The 18,594-nt window shown below is 37.7% G+C and overlaps 1 protein-coding gene across 3 annotated transcripts in view; it reads right to left on the minus strand.

The window, feature by feature from the left end:
• The window catches only part of Ikzf2 (IKAROS family zinc finger 2), a 154,290-nt gene that overhangs the window by 28,934 nt on the left and 106,762 nt on the right, over window positions 1-18,594 (minus strand). For all 3 annotated transcript variants that reach the window (XM_052749767.1, XM_052749765.1, XM_052749766.1), the window contains exon 5: window positions 12,790-12,957. In XM_052749767.1, the coding sequence (XP_052605727.1) occupies window positions 12,790-12,957 (168 nt within the window). The remainder of the gene's footprint in view (window positions 1-12,789; window positions 12,958-18,594) is intronic.

Genomic DNA, 18,594 nt, shown 5'->3' on the forward strand with positions numbered 1-18,594 from the left:
ATATATATATATATATATATATATATAAAGAAACTTCTAAAAATACATATGGGAAACAAAACATATAAAAATGTTGATGCAAATCACATAATAAATTAGAGGGTGATGACTGTTAGGTCATAATAAGAGTTATCACTTACTGAGCATCAACAACTTGCTATGTGTCTCTAGTTTGTCATGTGCACTTAAAATTTTTGTTATGTGTACTGCTACTTTCTCATTACATAAGTTTCATGGGACAACTCTTGTTCTTACTTATTTTATCTCAAATGTCTAGAAAAATTCCTTGCATCTAGAAAGCCAAGAAATTTATATTCGATGAACAAATCTGATTTCATTGTTACAGCTTTTAGAACTTCTTTACATTATAGTAAAAATTTCCCAAGTGTGAGTGGCCACCACCCATATCTGCTTTGCCTATTATCCAGGCTCGAGTAAAAGGCATGAGCCGCATCTAATTTCACAATGAAAGATATCTAAATCCCTAAGTGTTTAACAAACTTGAAGAGTATTAACTGATGCTAAAAAAAAGTTAGAACAAATTAGTACTTCCTTCTACTGAAGTGTTTTTTGCTTGGTTTTTAGATAAAATAGCGAGGACCCTAAAATAGTCTGCACGCAACACTCAACAGACAAGTACTTTTGATTAGCATTAAGTTCTAAACACCATGCCCATAACTGATCTCACATTAAGAAGAGGAGTAATGTATGTATGCACAAAGACCCAAGGCAACCAGAGATTCTGACCCATGCTTTCAGAACGGAAGTAGAGGCAACAAAGTGCAGAGTGCCAAGGAGGAGGCTTTCCCATGAGTGCTTTGGAAGCAAATGCTTTCCATGGGGTGACATTTAAGCTCCAGGAAAGAGTGAGGTCATCATCCCAAGAACCAGGGAACGAGCTGGAGGTAGCGACTTCTAGGCTTACCACAAAATGGAGAGGTAGGGAGGAGAAAAAGAATCTGAGGTGATGAAGAACTCAAAGAGAGTAGAAAAAACGGTGTAACTTTAGACAGGAACTTTGGGCAGAATTTCCAGTGGCCACCTATGGAGTTTGGCATTACTTCGAGGACCACGGAAAGCCATTCAATGATTTTGAACAGAAAGGTGATGTGACTTATATTGGATTTTTGCTTTACAATTTCACTTATTTTCTTGAGGCAAGAACTCATGTAGCCCAGGCTGGCCTCAAATTTGCTAGGTAGGCGACAATGGCCTTGAACTCCTGAGCTTTCATATCCCTGGTTCCTAGGAACTGGGACCACGGGTGTTAGGGACAAGACACTCAGCTTAAACTGACTTTTAAAGAATGCCCTAGCTGCTATATGAATAACAGACTGGAGAGCAGAGGTACAGATTCAGAAAGCACAGGCCTCAGACTGAGGGCAATCACACGTCATAGCCTGGTTGTTCCTACGTACATTAGACTCATGTAAAATGTGCACTTGTAGCTACAATGGTAGATATTTTTACCACACTACAGCATAACTTGTTGAAAGTGTTCTTCAAAAGACAATTTATTCTACTGTGAAATTTATTTATTTTATTATTAACATCTTTATGGTCTCAATTATTGTAGATGATTTGTAAGAATACTGTATAATGCTTTAGTTTTATTAGGGTACATGTGTATGAGGTCTCAGATAACTAATGCACTGTTAGCTAAAATGAAACAAAAGAAGTAATGCAGAAGTATACTGTCTTAAAGGACAGGGGCATATTGCATTTAAATATAATGTATATAATAAGTAATAATACAGTATGTAAGTACATGAAGAAATGCTTTTCTTCAAATTTGATTTTCCTTTTTGTAAAATAAACCCCTTAAGATGAGGCTTGCCATAAAAATTAGAACCCGGGTGGGGGAAAAAAAAATTAGAACCCATGAAACACTGGCCATGACGAATCCTTTCAATGGACTACTATCTATTATTCTAGAATATACATACTACAATCCAATATTCTAGAAAACAGGGCTGAGATGCAGCTCAGTAGCAGAGCACCTGTTGAACAAGGTCAAGGCTCTGGGTTGAATGCCAAGCATAAAAAGGTGGGGGTGGGGTAAGGGAGAGAGTGAGACTGGAAAATACATCCCCACTCCTGATATCCATTCATTCACCTTAAACTTTCTAGTAAGACTACCTGTCTGAACAAGTCTGTCCATTTATTCCACCGATGGGCTGAAAACTGAATATAATGAAATCTCTTCATCGGAGATGCCTGGTTTAGTATACCTGAACCCTACGAATGTATTATTACCATCATATTGCAATTTATAGGGATACCACTGACTGACGATTTACACCATTAGTGAAATGCTAATTACATTCTAAACATTTAAATGGTGATAGCAAAAGCTATGCTGTAATTTTATTTGCTTGATTTTCCTGCCATATAAATCTTCTCTTCTTCTAAGATCTGCAAGATATAACTGGCTACAGATGAAGAGGGTTCTTTGCCAACTCTGGTTCAAGTGGAGAACACAAAGAATGGAGATTAGTTTACAAAAATCAATCAATCAATCAGTCAGTCAGTCAGTCAGTCAGTCAGTCAATAATCACAAACAGTCCCCATTATGGTGTTTCATAATGAGTTGAAGCTGGTGCGGAACCTCTCTGCTTCTGTTTGGATCATGCCTTGAAGACCCACTGCTACAAGGAAATGTGAACTGGCAACACGTTAAGGCTAAGCACGTCCGTGCCAACAGCCACAGAAGCCCCAAACTGCCAGCAATCCCTGGAATGAGATCAATGCCTGCAGAACGTTTAGAACAATGCGAAAGTGGTCCACGAGTCCTGCTGGCTTCTTGAGAGCTCCCGAGAGCAGAGAAAGGCAGGGAGGACAAGGGTCCAGGTTGATGTAACAAACGTGTCTACACTAAAATGAAACGAGAATAGCTCCGTGAGATGAAAATACACCACAGCAGAAACCTCTCATCAATAATTTTTTTTTTCTAGAAACGGATAGGAAGTTCAAAGCAGAGCAACCACTACCTGTAAAAGACAAGGTTGCATATGCTGATAAACTTATGATTTGTTATACATAAAGAACGTATGAGGTGAAGGAGATAGGTCATGGTTATTACTGTCGGTGGAAAAAGAGGGGTTCTACTCGGCGGCTGTTGGTGGATTGTCTTACCAGCTGGTGTGACTCAAAGTGGCTTTTATCTGGTGGTCACAGCCTTCAGTAAGAGAACAACAACCTAATCGCACCCCCTCTCCTCAGTGCAGAGGACACAGAGGCACTGGGGTGTCATTATCAGGGCTGGATGGGTGGAATCAGCACTCCACGGTTATGCAAAGCATGTGTGCAACTGATACTGCTTGTGTGATTATCAGTGCTATCCAGTTCTATCAACCACCTCCAGAAAGGAAAGGAGGGTGTGAGGGTGGGGAAAGTTCACACTTGGGAGATAACCCAGAAAATGGGCCAGGTGCTGGGCTAAGATCAGTTTACAACAGGTCTTTCTCATGAGAAACCGGCAAGACAATTTATACCGCATTTGAAACACACTGTTCCCATTAACATGAGTGGTACCGGATTCAATTTATGAGCTACCATCATTTAATCTAATGTGACTATCATCACATTGACCTTTGGATCTGTGCTTTAAAGAAAGAACTCCTCGGAGCTGGAAGAGTGGCATGATTGGCCAAGTGCCCACTGCAGAAGCCTTAGGACCTCAGCTCAGAGCCCTCAGTACTCATGTCATAGGCCAGGAATGGCAGTGCATATCTGTAACCACAGTGCGGGTGACTGGCATGGTGGCCATGACAGGTGGTTCTCCGGGAGAAGCTGGCTAGGCAGTTTAACCTAATCAGTGACCCCAGGTCCCACTGAGTACTTATATGTACACACACACACACACACACACACACACACACACACACACACACACACAGAGAGAGAGAGAGAGAGAGAGAGAGAGAGAGAGAGAGAGAGAGAGAGAGAGAATGAACTATGTTTGACATAGTCACAGTCAACACATTGTTTCATATGAAATGTATAATTAGAGCAATTGATAGTGTATCTTTAGTAATATGGACAAAGGTTGTCCCTTTCGATTGAAACCAGGTAACAGTTCTGAATTTTTAAAAACTTTAAGTGAAAAAGGCCATCTGTTCTATCAAATTCTCTGAGGGCACAAGGCCTATGCCTCTAAAATCCCCGTGGATGCCTTTACCATCCTAATACAGGAAACTGTGCAAATATATTCAAAGGAAGAGTAAGTCAATAGATTTAACTCCATGGGGACTTCTCATAATAAAGGTGTAATCACCCAACTTGTATAAATTAAATAGTTCTTACAAGGCAAATTAGTGAGTTTTCAACAACCACGGCACTATTTGCTTTTTTAAAAAAAATCAATATTGGAACATACATAATCATCTGATGACTTTGAACTTTTTTTTTGTGGATAACACATAGCCCTTGAAGTTACAAGGACATGAGTAATCAAGACGGTTCTTCTTAGAAAAATTTAAAAATGTACAATAGGGAGAAAGATTTTTAACAGATGGGCATTTATGTGACACATCTGGTCTGGTCCCTTTTATAGGACAAAATTGCTTTAAACTGACAATTAGACATAAATAACAAGTTTCTTGAGCTAAAAAATGTCAAATATTGGAAGGCCATAAAACATTGTAAAAAAAAACCAACATTTTTAGAATGTTTAGAAATAAATTCAGTATTTATTCAGAACACAGGCTTATTCGCCGTACGTCATGGGACTTTAACACTGGAAGGTCCCTTCAATTGCTGTAGTTGGGGTTAAGATGTGGATATATAATACAAAGTGGTTTCCAAAACATTTCTTTTACGTGATAATGTACAAAGAGAATCCTATGCTAAACAATTCTTTAAGTGAATGTCAACACTTTACTTAGAATTTAATGGAAAGTGTTGCTACAGACATGAGTTGATTTTATTATTAAAATGAGGGTTAAAAACCTGAACTAGAGTAATGTCCGCACTGACCTGCTTCTTAATTTCTTGCTCACATACATGTTGGAAAAGGAACTCAAGAGTCTGATGTAATGGCACATTAAGGAGGATTTGGCTTTATTTAGCTTTCACTGGACTTCTTCGCAGCATCAGTTTTCTTTTCAAATGCTTCTAACTGATCCTTTTGTTTTAGCACTCTCTTTCACAGGAATCAAAATCTGTCACCAGTCCATGGCCAAAGCTAATTTTTAAAATTTATTTTATATGAATGAGTGTTTTGCCTATGCTTAGTATTTGCCCCATGTGCACACCCTGGGTCCACGAAGAACAGAGTAGGGCTTTGGATCCCCTGAAACTGGAGTTATAGACAGTGGTGAGCTGCCATGTGAGTGCTGGGAATTGAACCTGGGTCCTCTGCAGGAACAGCCAGTGCTCTTGACCCCTGAGCCATCTCTCCAGTCTTGACAATATATTTTTGATATGGCATAAAATACTAATGACCCTGTGAGAGAATTCTTATTAATTTTTTTCACATTACAACTTATACAATGTTTTGTAAACACAAATATTTATATGCTTACAATTTATTTTTAAAACCTTTTTTGCATTTTCCTTTCCTTTTTTTCCTTACTTATTTTTATTTATTTATTTTTTAGTTAAGAGTATGTGTGTGTGTCTATGTCCACACACATAGAAATATTAACTCTAAAATACATATACAATTCTAGTTCCTATGACATTTTGAAAAACAAGAGGACTGTTAGATATTTTTATTTAAAAGGGGTCCAGGGATTAACGACAATACTATTTCCATAGAGTACTAGCTATAATAAAGAAACTAAAAGGACAAATATAAAATATGCAACATGCTGTTCAATATCTAGAAAGGAAGAGTTTATAATCATTTGTTAAATTGAAAATCTAAGCACAAAAGTAATATGAATTGTTTTACGTAGTAGTACTGACTCCCTGACTTGACATTAAACTGCATAAATGTTACAATATATATAATAATATATATATGTACTATATTTGTGTGTATAGTGTATATACACATATATGGTGTATACAAAGGGATGACTATATGGCAATTCTCAAGATTGCTGGAGAACAAGAGTTTAAATCTGGGTGAGCATCTTCAATTCTTCTACCACTTCACCTAACAGAAATCTGGGACATAGTTTTCAAAGCGTAGCTCATTTCTCAATGTGTTGAAAGCTTGTCAGTGCTCTTTAGCTAATGCTCTGTGGATAGCACATGTCAGTTCTTCATTTTTCCTTTTTCCTTTTACTCTTTCTCCTTTGTTAAAATGAAATTATGTGTATGGCTGTTCTGCCTGTGTATGTCTGTGCACCGAGTGCATGTACTAAGTACCTTCAGAAGACAGAGCATGAACTCCCGGGATTAGAACTACAGAACTGAAACCTGGGTCCTCGGGAAGAGCCACAAGTGCTTTTAACCCCTGAGCCATCTCTCTGGCCCTTTGGTTCACTCTTAGTTATGTCATTTGAATGACTAGGGGAAAGTTTTCTTTCTGAGGTGTGGGCGGCAGGGAATAGCGAAAAAGAACGTGGTCACTGTGAAAAGCTGATGGCAACCTTTATTTAATGTTTCCTATGTATTCACTTTAAAATTTAAAATAAACTGGAAAAGCTAAAAACAAAACAAGACCGACAAACCAGGAAACAACCAAGTTTGGAAGGCTGGAAAGTGCTCTTGTAGGCTAGGTCGACGGCTGGAAGGTTAACAAAGAACATTTAGCACCATGGCTAATCGTAATCCAGGAAGACTGCAAAGATGAATGAAAATAACTAGGCAAAGTGGTACAACTAATTGCAGCAACCTCATTCTTAAGCCCAAGTGCCAGACTTACTGTCTAATAGGGCATGTGCATGCTCCCCCCTCATCCCCCTCCCCCTTCCTTTCCCACAAGTAGTAACTTTAAGAGCATTTTAATGGGCAGTTCCATGTGCCACATGGAGCAAAGGCGACAGACTTTGGAGTTTGACTGCCTTGGTTCGAACCCTCTCTCTGCCTCAGCCTCCTCTCCAGTATGATAGGAATAACAGCGAGAAGTTCTCTTGGCCAAACTCCTCTCTCTATTTTCTCTGCAGACACACCGATAAGTAACCTGAATGTCACTATCACTTTAAGAGTTCAGTATGAGCCCTGGGGAGAGAGCTCATCGGATAAAGTGTTTACTGTACAAGCACCGGGACCCGAGGCCCTAGAATCCAAAAAGACTGGCATGGAAGAGCACTTTAAAAATCCCAGCACTCCTTCAGTGAGATGCAGGCGAGCCAATTGGCTGGCCTGGCACATGTAGCTATGAATAGAAGAGACTCCTTGCCTCTAACAAGGTAGAAGGTGAGGATCAAGCACTGAGGTTCTTCTCTGACGTCTACATGCCTGTCATGTCATGAGTACCACCACACTCACATACCCCCCTCACACACACACAGGCACACATACACAGACACACACACATACAAAGTTAAGGATGACTGTAGTCAAACCTATTGATGTCAGCTATACCTGTAAATATAATCATATAAATCAATCATGGATTCAAATTCCAATAATTACAAAAAGAGAGCTTTCTATTAAAATGAATTTTACCACTTTGGAAAGAGTCAATGACCTGATAAAAATATTGCTAAAGAATGGTGGGCAAAGAGAATCATAAAGATTACTGAAAAAAAATTACCAAAAGTGAACAGAGATAGCTTCACAAATCTTTTTAAACTCTTTGAAAAACTGAGAATAAATATAAGTATAGATGATGTATTATGGATATGGTTTAGGTTAGAAAAATTAAACCTAAGCTCCTCTCTGAACAAAAGGGCCTGCCTTTATACCTGAAGATACATCGTTGGCCGGGCAGTGGTGGCCAACGCCTTTAATCCCAGCACGGGGGAGGCAGAAACACACAGGCAATATTTATATGTGTTGATGCAAAGGCTTTTTCATTAAAAACATTTTCCCTGTTGCTAGACTTGCTCATATGAATATCTCCTTTTGCTGCTATGAGAAAATGGAGTTTTAATTAATTAAGCAATCCATGGAAAGTGCTTAGTACAGTGCTGTGTAGTGACTGTTCATGAATGCTAGGTATTACTTGTAAGTCCTCACTACCGGGCCAATGTAACTAATCATGACTACTTTGCGTCCTTTAAAAATGTGAGTCCCACATTTTGAAGAGTAACCAGTTTAAATGGTCATCATACAAGACATTTTATATAGACGTGCATGTATAGTAGTGCTGACTCTATACATTCCAGAAACCTTCTGAAGTGCTTGCCTTTCTTAAACTAGAATATTTGTGACAGGAATATATAATGCTCACCAGTACCAGGCCTATTGCTACCAACTACTAACAGAAATCAACACGGGGAAGTTTCAAGTCTACAACACAGGAAGCAGATACGTGGCGCTAATATTCGATATGATTATTAAATACAGTAGAACAATGACAGTAGTTACCCAGAGAGAAGGACAGCAAAGTTCTTCCTATGAAGAATAATATTCATAAAAAAAAACAGAATTTGATGAAAAATCACTGTGAAGCACTAATTCTTAAGCAGCAGTTAAACTGTTTGGCTTCCGTGGCCATCTTCTCAGCTTCTTTGCTCTGTGCTGCTCCTGCAGAAAGCTGATTTCTGTTGTTGCAATAGGTTCCCCTTTCCTGACCTCTGGTTACACTGAGTCAAGGTGAGGTACCAGAAGGATACTGGGAGGTGGAGAGTCAGCGTGTATAGACTATGTCACAGGCTGGCAGGGGCTGCTTTCCTACACTCAAGCCAGGGCTCACATCCTTGCTATGTAATTCCAGTGACTCCTTGGCCCCTTGCCTTTCAGACTAGTGGGAGGAATGGCACCCTGAAAGAGCTGGCTTCAATGCTTCATTAGGGCATGCCGTGTGTCTAACCATTTTCTTGCAAATATCCACCCTTTAATGGTCCCCACAGAGTGTTACATTGTTTACAGTTAGGACCATTAGAACAGCAAGAGTTATGGTAGCGTAATGGCCTAAGACTGTCCAATCAGTCAAAATAGAATTTGATTTTGTTGTCAAGGCTTGAAAAGAGTTAAAAAGAGCTAGACCTAGGTGGGATACTGGAAAGCCTTAGCAAGGTGTTGTCGCTGCTCGTAGCATGGAATAAAATGTGGCATAGGGTTAAGCACTGGGAAACTGTGGCATCTGTATGAGAACACAGGTACAGTAACAGAAGAGAGAGTAAAGCTTATCTTGTGACTAGGAGTTTTAATGGTTCTAAGGGACACACAGAATGAAAGGACAAGAGGAAAGCCTTGTCAAACAAAGGTGGGATCTGAGAGAGTTTATCTGCTTTAAAAGGCCATTGTTTACCTAAGCCTAGAGCAAATAATGCTGAAGACTAACCCAAAGGGCTGATTTGAAGGGCTCTGGAATGGTACTGCTGTATAAAATGAGCAATACCCAAACTAGTTCCTGGCAACGGAGCAATGACAGGGAAGGGACAATGCATCCATGGGTGAATGACAGATGTTAGTGACACTATCAGAAAATGGAAAAAGTTGGAGTAGGGAATGATGTTATACAACTAGTAACTAGTTTATTAGGACAAACCACTGCGAAGGTGGGCCTGAGGATGAATGTAGACTGAATCCCACCATAACACCAAAATCCAGTGTCATTCACCCTAAAGTCTTTACCACAGCTACTACTCTGAAGTACTAACATGATTCCTTTGTGAAATAGCTCTTATCACCAGAGTTCATTGGAAGCAGTGTGCCTTCTCCCTGTAGGGACAGCATACTTTCACACTCTGACCTTTCCTCACAATAATAGAGTCTGGAGAAATCTTGATCGTTAGCTACATGAGACAAGCTGGACTTGGTGACCAGTAAGCAGCAAGCATCCAAGACCTGTCCTAAGATAAATGCTAGAGGGCAGTGGGTAGACTCCCCTAGAGTCCATGAACATTCTGGTGAAATATTATGAGCCCAGTGGTCTGGGTTTGCTGAAACAGATCTTGTGATAAATTTCTGTAACCTGCAATTTCACAAAACTTGGTCTCTGGATTTTAGAAGATGCAGAGGCCACACTGGAGTGTGTTGCTTTGACATATGCCCTAAATAATCCAGGGTGCCACTTTTGAGAGGAGCATGGGGCAAAAGGGGGCCTGCAATATACCTCCCATGATGAAAGCTACCCTCCAGCCTTGGCTTTTTTAAGATTCAGCACACACAATATTTCTAGAAAAATTGATGGCAAGGAGAGGTGCTATATGACATCTTTGTCAGATAGAGCTCAGAGTGCTAAGTTCTAATGGTTTTGTATAAAGATCATTGACCAAGAGCTATTCTCTATTTAAAAGGCTGCTCTTAATTTGCTAGTAGATGCTAATTATGCTAGCCCAAATCACACACTATGAACTAGGTATTATCTGAAAATCATATAACATAAGAGGGATATAACAGCATTTCACCATTAAATGAACTTGGACCAAGCAGTTGGAGATCCCAAACATGCTGCATGAGCAAGTGGTTCGGGTGTCCATGGCAACTGCTACTCCACAATCTGTCTCCTTCAACCTACATCAATCACCTTGTGGCGTGGTATTAATGAACAGCTAATAGAGAAGGAAATGCTGTGGGGCTAGTTTGCAAATGAATTGCATAACCCTTGGTGCTCGCTATGACAACGGTGTTTAGAGAAGCTAGCCTTGACAGAGTGGAAAAGAGATTCCTCAGCAGCCGGGATTTTAACAAGTCATCTTGATTGTAAACTGTGCACGGCAGAAGAGACAGTCTGAGGAAATGACACATGGCATGGCCATATGCCCAACAAAATAGAAGATTGGTGTTAGGAGTCTATGGAGAGTTATATAGATGTACCCTTCAGAATTGACACGAAATATGATGATATGGTATCCTACATTAATTTCTTCTTAAAAGAATCCACTGTGGAGAAGGCTCTTAGTAATTCGGGCAAAGTAAGACATCCATAGACATCAAAGTGTTTGCCTTACCACCCTAGTGTCTGATCAATGGACCCATGTTCAAATGATAACAGAAGCAGAGACAGACACTGTGAACTCAGTTCCATGTGCTCCCTACCCTGTAACTGATTTAGCTACTACCATTGCTGGACTCAGAACTTTTCAGTTCCGAGTCCCTGTTATTCCCCAAGCGATCAACCAGCAAGTGGAGTCAGGTAGGTTATACTGGACTCCTTACAATACAGAAAATGGATACATCTGTCCTCATAGGGACTGAAAGATGTCTAAGGAGGATTTCCCATGGCTCCCTAGGCTGCTTCCTGAGTGGATTTAACAGAACATCTTACCAACTACCGTGATATCCCTTATCAAACTACCTTTAACAAGAAAATTATTTAACAGAAAGAAATACGACCAACTCAAACCTAGAGAATTCATCCACATTCCTCACGTTCCACCAGCCATTATCTGCTGGCTAAGTGGAGTGGTAAATGGCCTACCACTGGAAGGCTTCCTGTGTGGCTGCCACTGAGGCACAGCTTAATATATTCTATGGATATAGCAACATGGCCTAAAGATATCCTGTCCACAGGAAGAAGACATGAGTCTGAGAACAAAGAGGTTAAGATGCTTACAATTATTGTATGAAGGTAAGGCAAAAAGTTATATCCATAAACTCTTATGAGGTACACAGTCCTTAGTTCAGTAACACTTCAATGAGTTAGAATATATAGGAAGCTGGTGGAAATACGGGCATCTCTTTAAAATACCCCTCAACTTATGATACTTTTCATAATAAAATAATACCTCTGTAACTGTTAACTAGAGTAGCATAATTTAAAAAAAAATACATGACATGTAAATAAATGAAATATTTTTGAGTTAGGAAAGTCAAATATATTCTTAGAACATGTTGTTTTCATATGCATGTTAATTTAACTTTTATAACTGTCCCAAATTTAATAGTTAATGTTTAAAATTGCTTTCTATCATTCATATTATCTTAAAAAATGAAGTTCGGCCTTAATGATAGCAATACAATGTAAAGAAGGCTAATAATGCTTAAACATTGCCCCACATTCCAGTGCTGTGAATTACAATCTGTCAATGTACATGAGAATATCACTTTCTCAGATCTTCAAATTAAAATTAAAATTTAACAAGTCATTATAGACAAAGCATATACAACTGCTCTGAAAGTATTTTATTATAATATTCTACCTTGAATTTCTCAGCAATGGCAGTTCATGCTCAAATCAGATGAGATTCATTCTGATTTCTGACTATTCTTCCTCATTTATATATTGCTAAGCTAGTATTTTCTTAGCACATCAAACATTCTAGATCATTAAATCATTTATGAAGCAGATAAAAATGTTCAGATCTTTCCCAATAAGTACAGTTCAAAAGCTAGCAAAATAAGATGAGTTAAATGAAATATAAATTCCTCCAACAGTTAATTTTCTAATGAGTAAGTACTTTCAAGTTTAAAAAGAACAATATTTGATTGCTCACTGAGACCTAAGCCTGAGTACTACTGGACTGTTAAAAAAATTCTACAGCTTTCATGTTTTCTGGAAACTTCAGAAAGTAAGTGTGACATTTCCCTAGGCTCCAGTAACCCTGGATTAAACATAATTACTGCTTTGATAATTATAAAAATTAAAGAAAATTTATGTTCTAGCTGCAACAAAATCTTTAGTGGCAGTGTTCTTTTTTCACAGCTGTTGATCTTTGAAGACCCATGTGTATCCTACAAATGCCACTAATAACATACAAGGCTCTCTAGGCCACGGCTACATGCTACTTAAGGTAATGCTGAACACCTTCTTGACTTTATCTCTAACTTGGTGACACTTACCAGAGTGGGTCCTGAGGTGTCCTGTGAGAGCGTCCCTTCTTCTACAAGCATAGCTACAGAAAGGACATTTGAACGGCTTCTCTCCAGAGTGCAACTTTATGTGTCTCAGAAGGTTGCCCTTCTGGGTGAAAGAAGCTCCGCACTGGTTACAGTGGAAGGGCCGTTCCCCTGAAGACAGAGTGGGAAAGAGCAAGCAGGTTACTGTGAGGGAACGATGTGCCAGCCAGTTAACCACAGACTATTCCCTAGGCTCACAATGGACATCGTCCACACTTTCTCCTAGTCTCTCTGGTCACACTAACTTCTCAAACTTCAGGTCAAGCAGTCATTTCCTCATTTAATATAAACTTGACAAGGTTCCTGTCACTGGCTGAGAGGAACAATAATCATCTCTACCAGTGGCTGAATAGCTAGCCAGCTCTCACCACTCAACTGACCGTTGACTTCCACAGAGTACACTCATCCTCACATCCCATTAATGCTTAGGAAGTACTGATTTAAATTTAGGAATGAAGAACCAGAAGTCAAAAATGGCAAAGTATCTGATAATGCTGGCACTGAGATCTGAACCACAACAGGCATAAACAACAAATAAACTTTCAAAGCCTACAAAGGAAATCTCTGGATAGAGATGAAGAACTCCTGTTCTCTTGGCCATTAATGAAACCTTTGGCAAAAATCCCCAGTATACCTGAGAGAATCCAAAGAACACTTTATTTCCAGATATTTTCTGCACATTATTTTGTGAAAAACATTTGTTGAAGAGGAATCTTTTCTCATGGTTCTCTATCAGTGAAGCTGTTAAAAAATTATGTAAGCCTGCATTACCAGTTTTGTCTATTACCCTCAACTGGTAGTTACCAATGTTACCAAAATTAACAAAATCCATATAGGCAAGAAGTCAGTAACACTGCCACGAACAAATGGATAACATTATCAAACCATGACGAAAATACTCTTACTTTTCATTTGCTTGTCTCTAAGCATAGATAAATGATAAACTGACATATAAATATATAGCAAAAATATCTCATCCTAAAGCTCAAAGTTTAGAGAGAACCAAGCTTAAACGCTTCCTTACAGTTGAAAGGAACCTTTTTTGCATTTGTTACAGGACAGGTACAATTTCCACAGTTTTCCTGATTGGTACACTGAATTGTCATGCTCCTGGGTCTTTGGCTAGAATATTTATATTGGCAGTGAAGTGAACCTCAGAACATATTTGGCCCATTATATAATGTAAACCCAGGGTTTCTCTATTAAAGAAAGCTAGGGAGCAAAAATCAGATAAGCTTTCATCACTTTCTGGCAGCTGCCACTGTTATATTCTGTCACACAGTTTTGTTACAAAAACCTAAATAATTTAAAACCAGGTAAGATCAAGTACATACTGGATTCTACAGCATTCATTCCTTTAGAAAGTTAATGATGTACGTACCAAAAGGTTTGTGCATGGCATTTTTCTCTTCTTAAAAAAAAAAAAACATGGAGCTTTTAAAGCTAAGTTACAAAAGGTCCTAAGAAAGACATTAGGCTAAAAACTCAGCATATTAAAGTTAGCTTAGACTGAATTTTATTTAACTAGTTTGATTTGTTAAAATCTGAAATGTCTCAAAGAAGTCTTATGACTTAGTTTTAAAATCTAATTCTGGCTGAGAGAGGTGGTGCATGCCTTTAATCCCAGCACTTGGGAGGCAGAGACGGAATCTCCGAGAGTTCAAGGACCGTTAGGTCTACAGAGTGAGACCCTGTCTCCAAAATCTAATTCTGATCAAATATTCTGTTTTGTTTGTTGAGAAAGGTCTTGCAGTGTAAGTTGAACGCATAGTTTTCTTGCCTTAGAGTGTCCAAAGGCTTATTCTTTGGTGGGTGCTGTGATGCCGGGCTCTTAAACCTAAGTTTTTAAGATCTTTTTAAATTTCATACACATACACAATGTAGCTTTGATTCTTTGAAATTTTTTTCTCCAAGGAAATAACAGAGTGCAACTTTAAAATCATAATTATCTACTCTCCACCCTGATGTGGAATTTTAATAAAAGGAAAGACAGGGATACTTCAACAAAGTAGCTTTGTGAATAAAGAAGACAGCAAACATAAATTGTACTTTTATTTCAACTGTTCGATTTTACTCTTGGACTCTTTCTGTGTAAGTTTCTCCTAGGAGAGTGACAAACTGGGACAAAATAACTTTAAAAAGAATTCAAATCAGTATGTCTGTTGAAAATTTTGAAATCATGTTTGCATTAGCAGCAAGCTGATTTACACTGTCTTTAAATCATTTATAATCATTGAATGGGTGGTTTTAATCTCTACATTAAAGTAGTTAATTCAGCATTTAAAATATTAATGATATTAAAGGGGAACCCCTTTTAAAAAGAACTTTTAAAACTAATTTTAAGGTAACCTAATCAAGTTTTATGAGCGTAAAGATGGAGTAACTACGTGTTAACATTTACAGAATACTCCAGGTATCGTCAAAGTTTTTTTACTAAGAACACCTCAGAGAGGGGCAGACAATGAAAGGGGCTCCATGTCCATCTGGTACGGCTCTGTTGCTGGGTGTATAAGGAGGACTCCGTGTCCACAGGCATGAGATGTAAAGAACAAGGCTAGGTGTGCTTTAAACAGTAGCTCTTCTCTGATAACAGGAAAGGCTCTAGCAACAAGCTACTCCAATTTCAACCAGATCCACCTTTGAGAAATGCTGGTGTGAATCACAATGACATCTCCATCAGTTTGCTCTGTGGCTGTCAGCTCCAGGCTCTATTCATTTTAGTATGAAATCTGTTTAACTATGCTTAGTGCCTTGATTATCTAGAACTAGATAGCACCCTGACGACATAGTTGTTTTATTGCATTCAACACTGAAGTTACAATTAGAGTGATACTCTCAATACCACTACTATTAGAGAAGAGGATAAACCAGATTAACTGTTCTTTGTATACATAGCTAAATTCTAGGAATGCTTCAATAGAGTGTATATCTATCTATCTACCTATCTATATGTATGTATGTATGTATGTGTGTATGAATACATGCATAGTTAATTAATAAAAAATTAATTGACTCAATTTTTACAATTCTGTAGGAATCCTGATATTCAATGTTGTGGAATATTTCCCAGCCTATACATACAGGTAGAATTATTTTGAATTTAGGGTAAAAAAAATTACCTACTTTTTCTCTACATAAATACAAAACAATGACATATAGTCATGAGGGCTTTAAACAATGCATAATTATTTTAATTTGTTCTTCAAACCAAATGGAGAATCAGCTGGCTCTTTTTGAGTCAGTTTATATTTTATATAAAGTATTATGTTCTTCATATACAAATGGAAAAAAAGTTTTAAAATCCTCACAGATTCTTTGCTTACAGTACTAATATTGTAGAGCAATCCAATTCAAAACCAAAGTAGGTTATTGTATTTGTGACAAGTGGTCTTCCCATTGGTGGGTACAGAAGACTGGACTAACAATAAAGAAAATTAATTGAGATGTGGTCATAGTAGTCCTCGCGTCCATTTTAAAGCTGATTATAGATTTATGTTGTGTTTCATGGCTTTTGGATGCATGGTCTTAGGAAGCTCAGCTGGCCTTGAACTTGTTCTGTAACAGAGACTGGCCTCGAACTCTTGCTCTTTCCTGCCTCCGCTTCCCTGGATTACAGGTGTGTTCCATCATGCTAAGCTGGTATTGTTCTTTAAACACAAGCCCACCAATTTACTGGTTGCCTGAATTAGTTTATACATCATTTTTTATTGTGGAGAAATGAAATTTCAGTAATTGATATAATTTTATAAACACATCCAAAATGTGTTTAAGCATTCAAATGACATGCAAATGAACAGGAACCAGTTTGCTTCTGTGACTCAAAGACAAGACAATGTTCCTGTGTTGGGCTGGAAAACCAACAACCAACATTAGAGAGCCTTGGAACACAAGAGTGGCTAGAAAATGCTGTAATTTACAAAGACAAGAGAGCTACATCCTAAAGAGAAGCAAACCTAAGGGTTGCCTACGTTTATAATGTTATCACATATTCATGTTCACATGTGAATTGAGTCTCTACAATTATTTATTTGTTTGTTTGTTGTTTGTTTTTCTGTACCTATACTCCCAGCGAAGAGTGCCTGGAATATCTGATGAAAATATTACCTGATTATTTACTAAAGTGACAATGCCAACGAAGTGACAGCCAGCCATTAAAAGACACTGGAATTGGCACTTTAGTAGAGAACAAAAGAGGAAGAAGCAAGGTGCAGCAGATCTGATACCTCATGTAATTGGAAGAAATTGGGTGGTTACATACATTCTTATTCACTGTCAATTGTACATTAGATCTCTTAGGAGCTTCCTAAGGGCCTCACAAAGGATTTAAGACAATGAGCGGCTTTTGTTTAGCCACAAATACATTTTTTTTTAAGAGTGGGAAACTCTCTAATGAAGACAGTAGTTCCTACTATTACAGAGAAACACTTGGTTAGAGACTAGATTTTGACTATACATTGCTACATGAAGTTTAAAGAAACACAAAGAAGCCTGTCACCAACAGTATTACAGGAGAATTGAGACCATGACAATCAACTGGAATCAACTAAGTCATCAGAAATCCATAGTCAAGGCCTATTCGAAGATGCCATATCTAACGGAGTGTCACAGAATCCTAAGTTCCTCTATGAATATCTATTGAAATTACAAAAGTCTCCCAGATCTGAAGAAGGAATTCTAGTTTTTAAAATAGGTCAGTAAGGCAAAGGAGTTGGTGCTATTAAGTGAACTTCACATGGTTGCTTAGGTTTTTTTCTCCTTGCCCTTACCAGTGAGTCTCATATTCTAAGATGTGTGCAAATCTGTGTAGTGATTTATAAACAAGTCCTATACCAATGACATCATTTTCAGTGTTTAAATAATTCCATCCCACTTTCGTAGTAAATACATAGTGGAAAGTGGAGTAGGTGTTGAATTATTTTATTAAAAAATGAATTTCACAACAGATACAAAAAATACAAATTAAAACTAAGTCTTCAAGAGACAGTTCTAGTGTTCTTTGAATTTTCCTAACAAAAAAGATTTATTAAAAATCTTTCCAAACTAATATTTAGCATAAACTTTAGTCTTAAACTTATCAGTAAATAAAATTCAACTGCAAGATAATTCAATTCTTTTAATATTTCAAATGAAAATTACTCATTTAAATGGGTGTTATGTTCTTCAAGACACTCACTCTAACATAATAATAAACATAGCTTTGTAAACTCCTTTTCCAAGCCAGTATTATTTCATGAGCATGGAATAAAAGTAGATTAATTTTATAGTCCTGTCCTTTTTTTCTTATGGAATAGAAACCAAAGCTTGGTATATTTTAACTTTTCCCGAGACATTTAAAATATTAAAGGAAAAATTCATTAGTGATATAAACATTTTTTAACATGACATTCTTTTAAAATAATATTCATAACAAAGCAAAACTGCTAATTGTTATAATTATAAAAATGCATACATTGGAAAGTAGATGATATGATTATATTAATCTGAATGTGAAAATTCTACTGTAATATAAAAAGTATCAGCCTTAGTTTATAGTGACACTTTATAATAAGTTGTTGGTATAGTAACAGTCCACTTGTGTGTGTTGGAATTAAACTAGCCTAGGAATCAGAGTAACATGGTTCCAGCCTCACTAGTGACCTTTTCCAGGTAAGAGACACAAGTTAGACAACTTGATTTTCTTCAAGTGTGTGTCATGAGAGGTCTGAACTAAAAATGCTTTAATGTATAATTATAGCACATGTTTTAGAA

This window comes from Peromyscus californicus, unplaced genomic scaffold (assembly GCF_007827085.1).
Source record: "Peromyscus californicus insignis strain IS unplaced genomic scaffold, ASM782708v3 Scaffold_21__1_contigs__length_65335640, whole genome shotgun sequence".
NCBI classification, from domain to species: domain Eukaryota; kingdom Metazoa; phylum Chordata; class Mammalia; order Rodentia; family Cricetidae; genus Peromyscus; species Peromyscus californicus.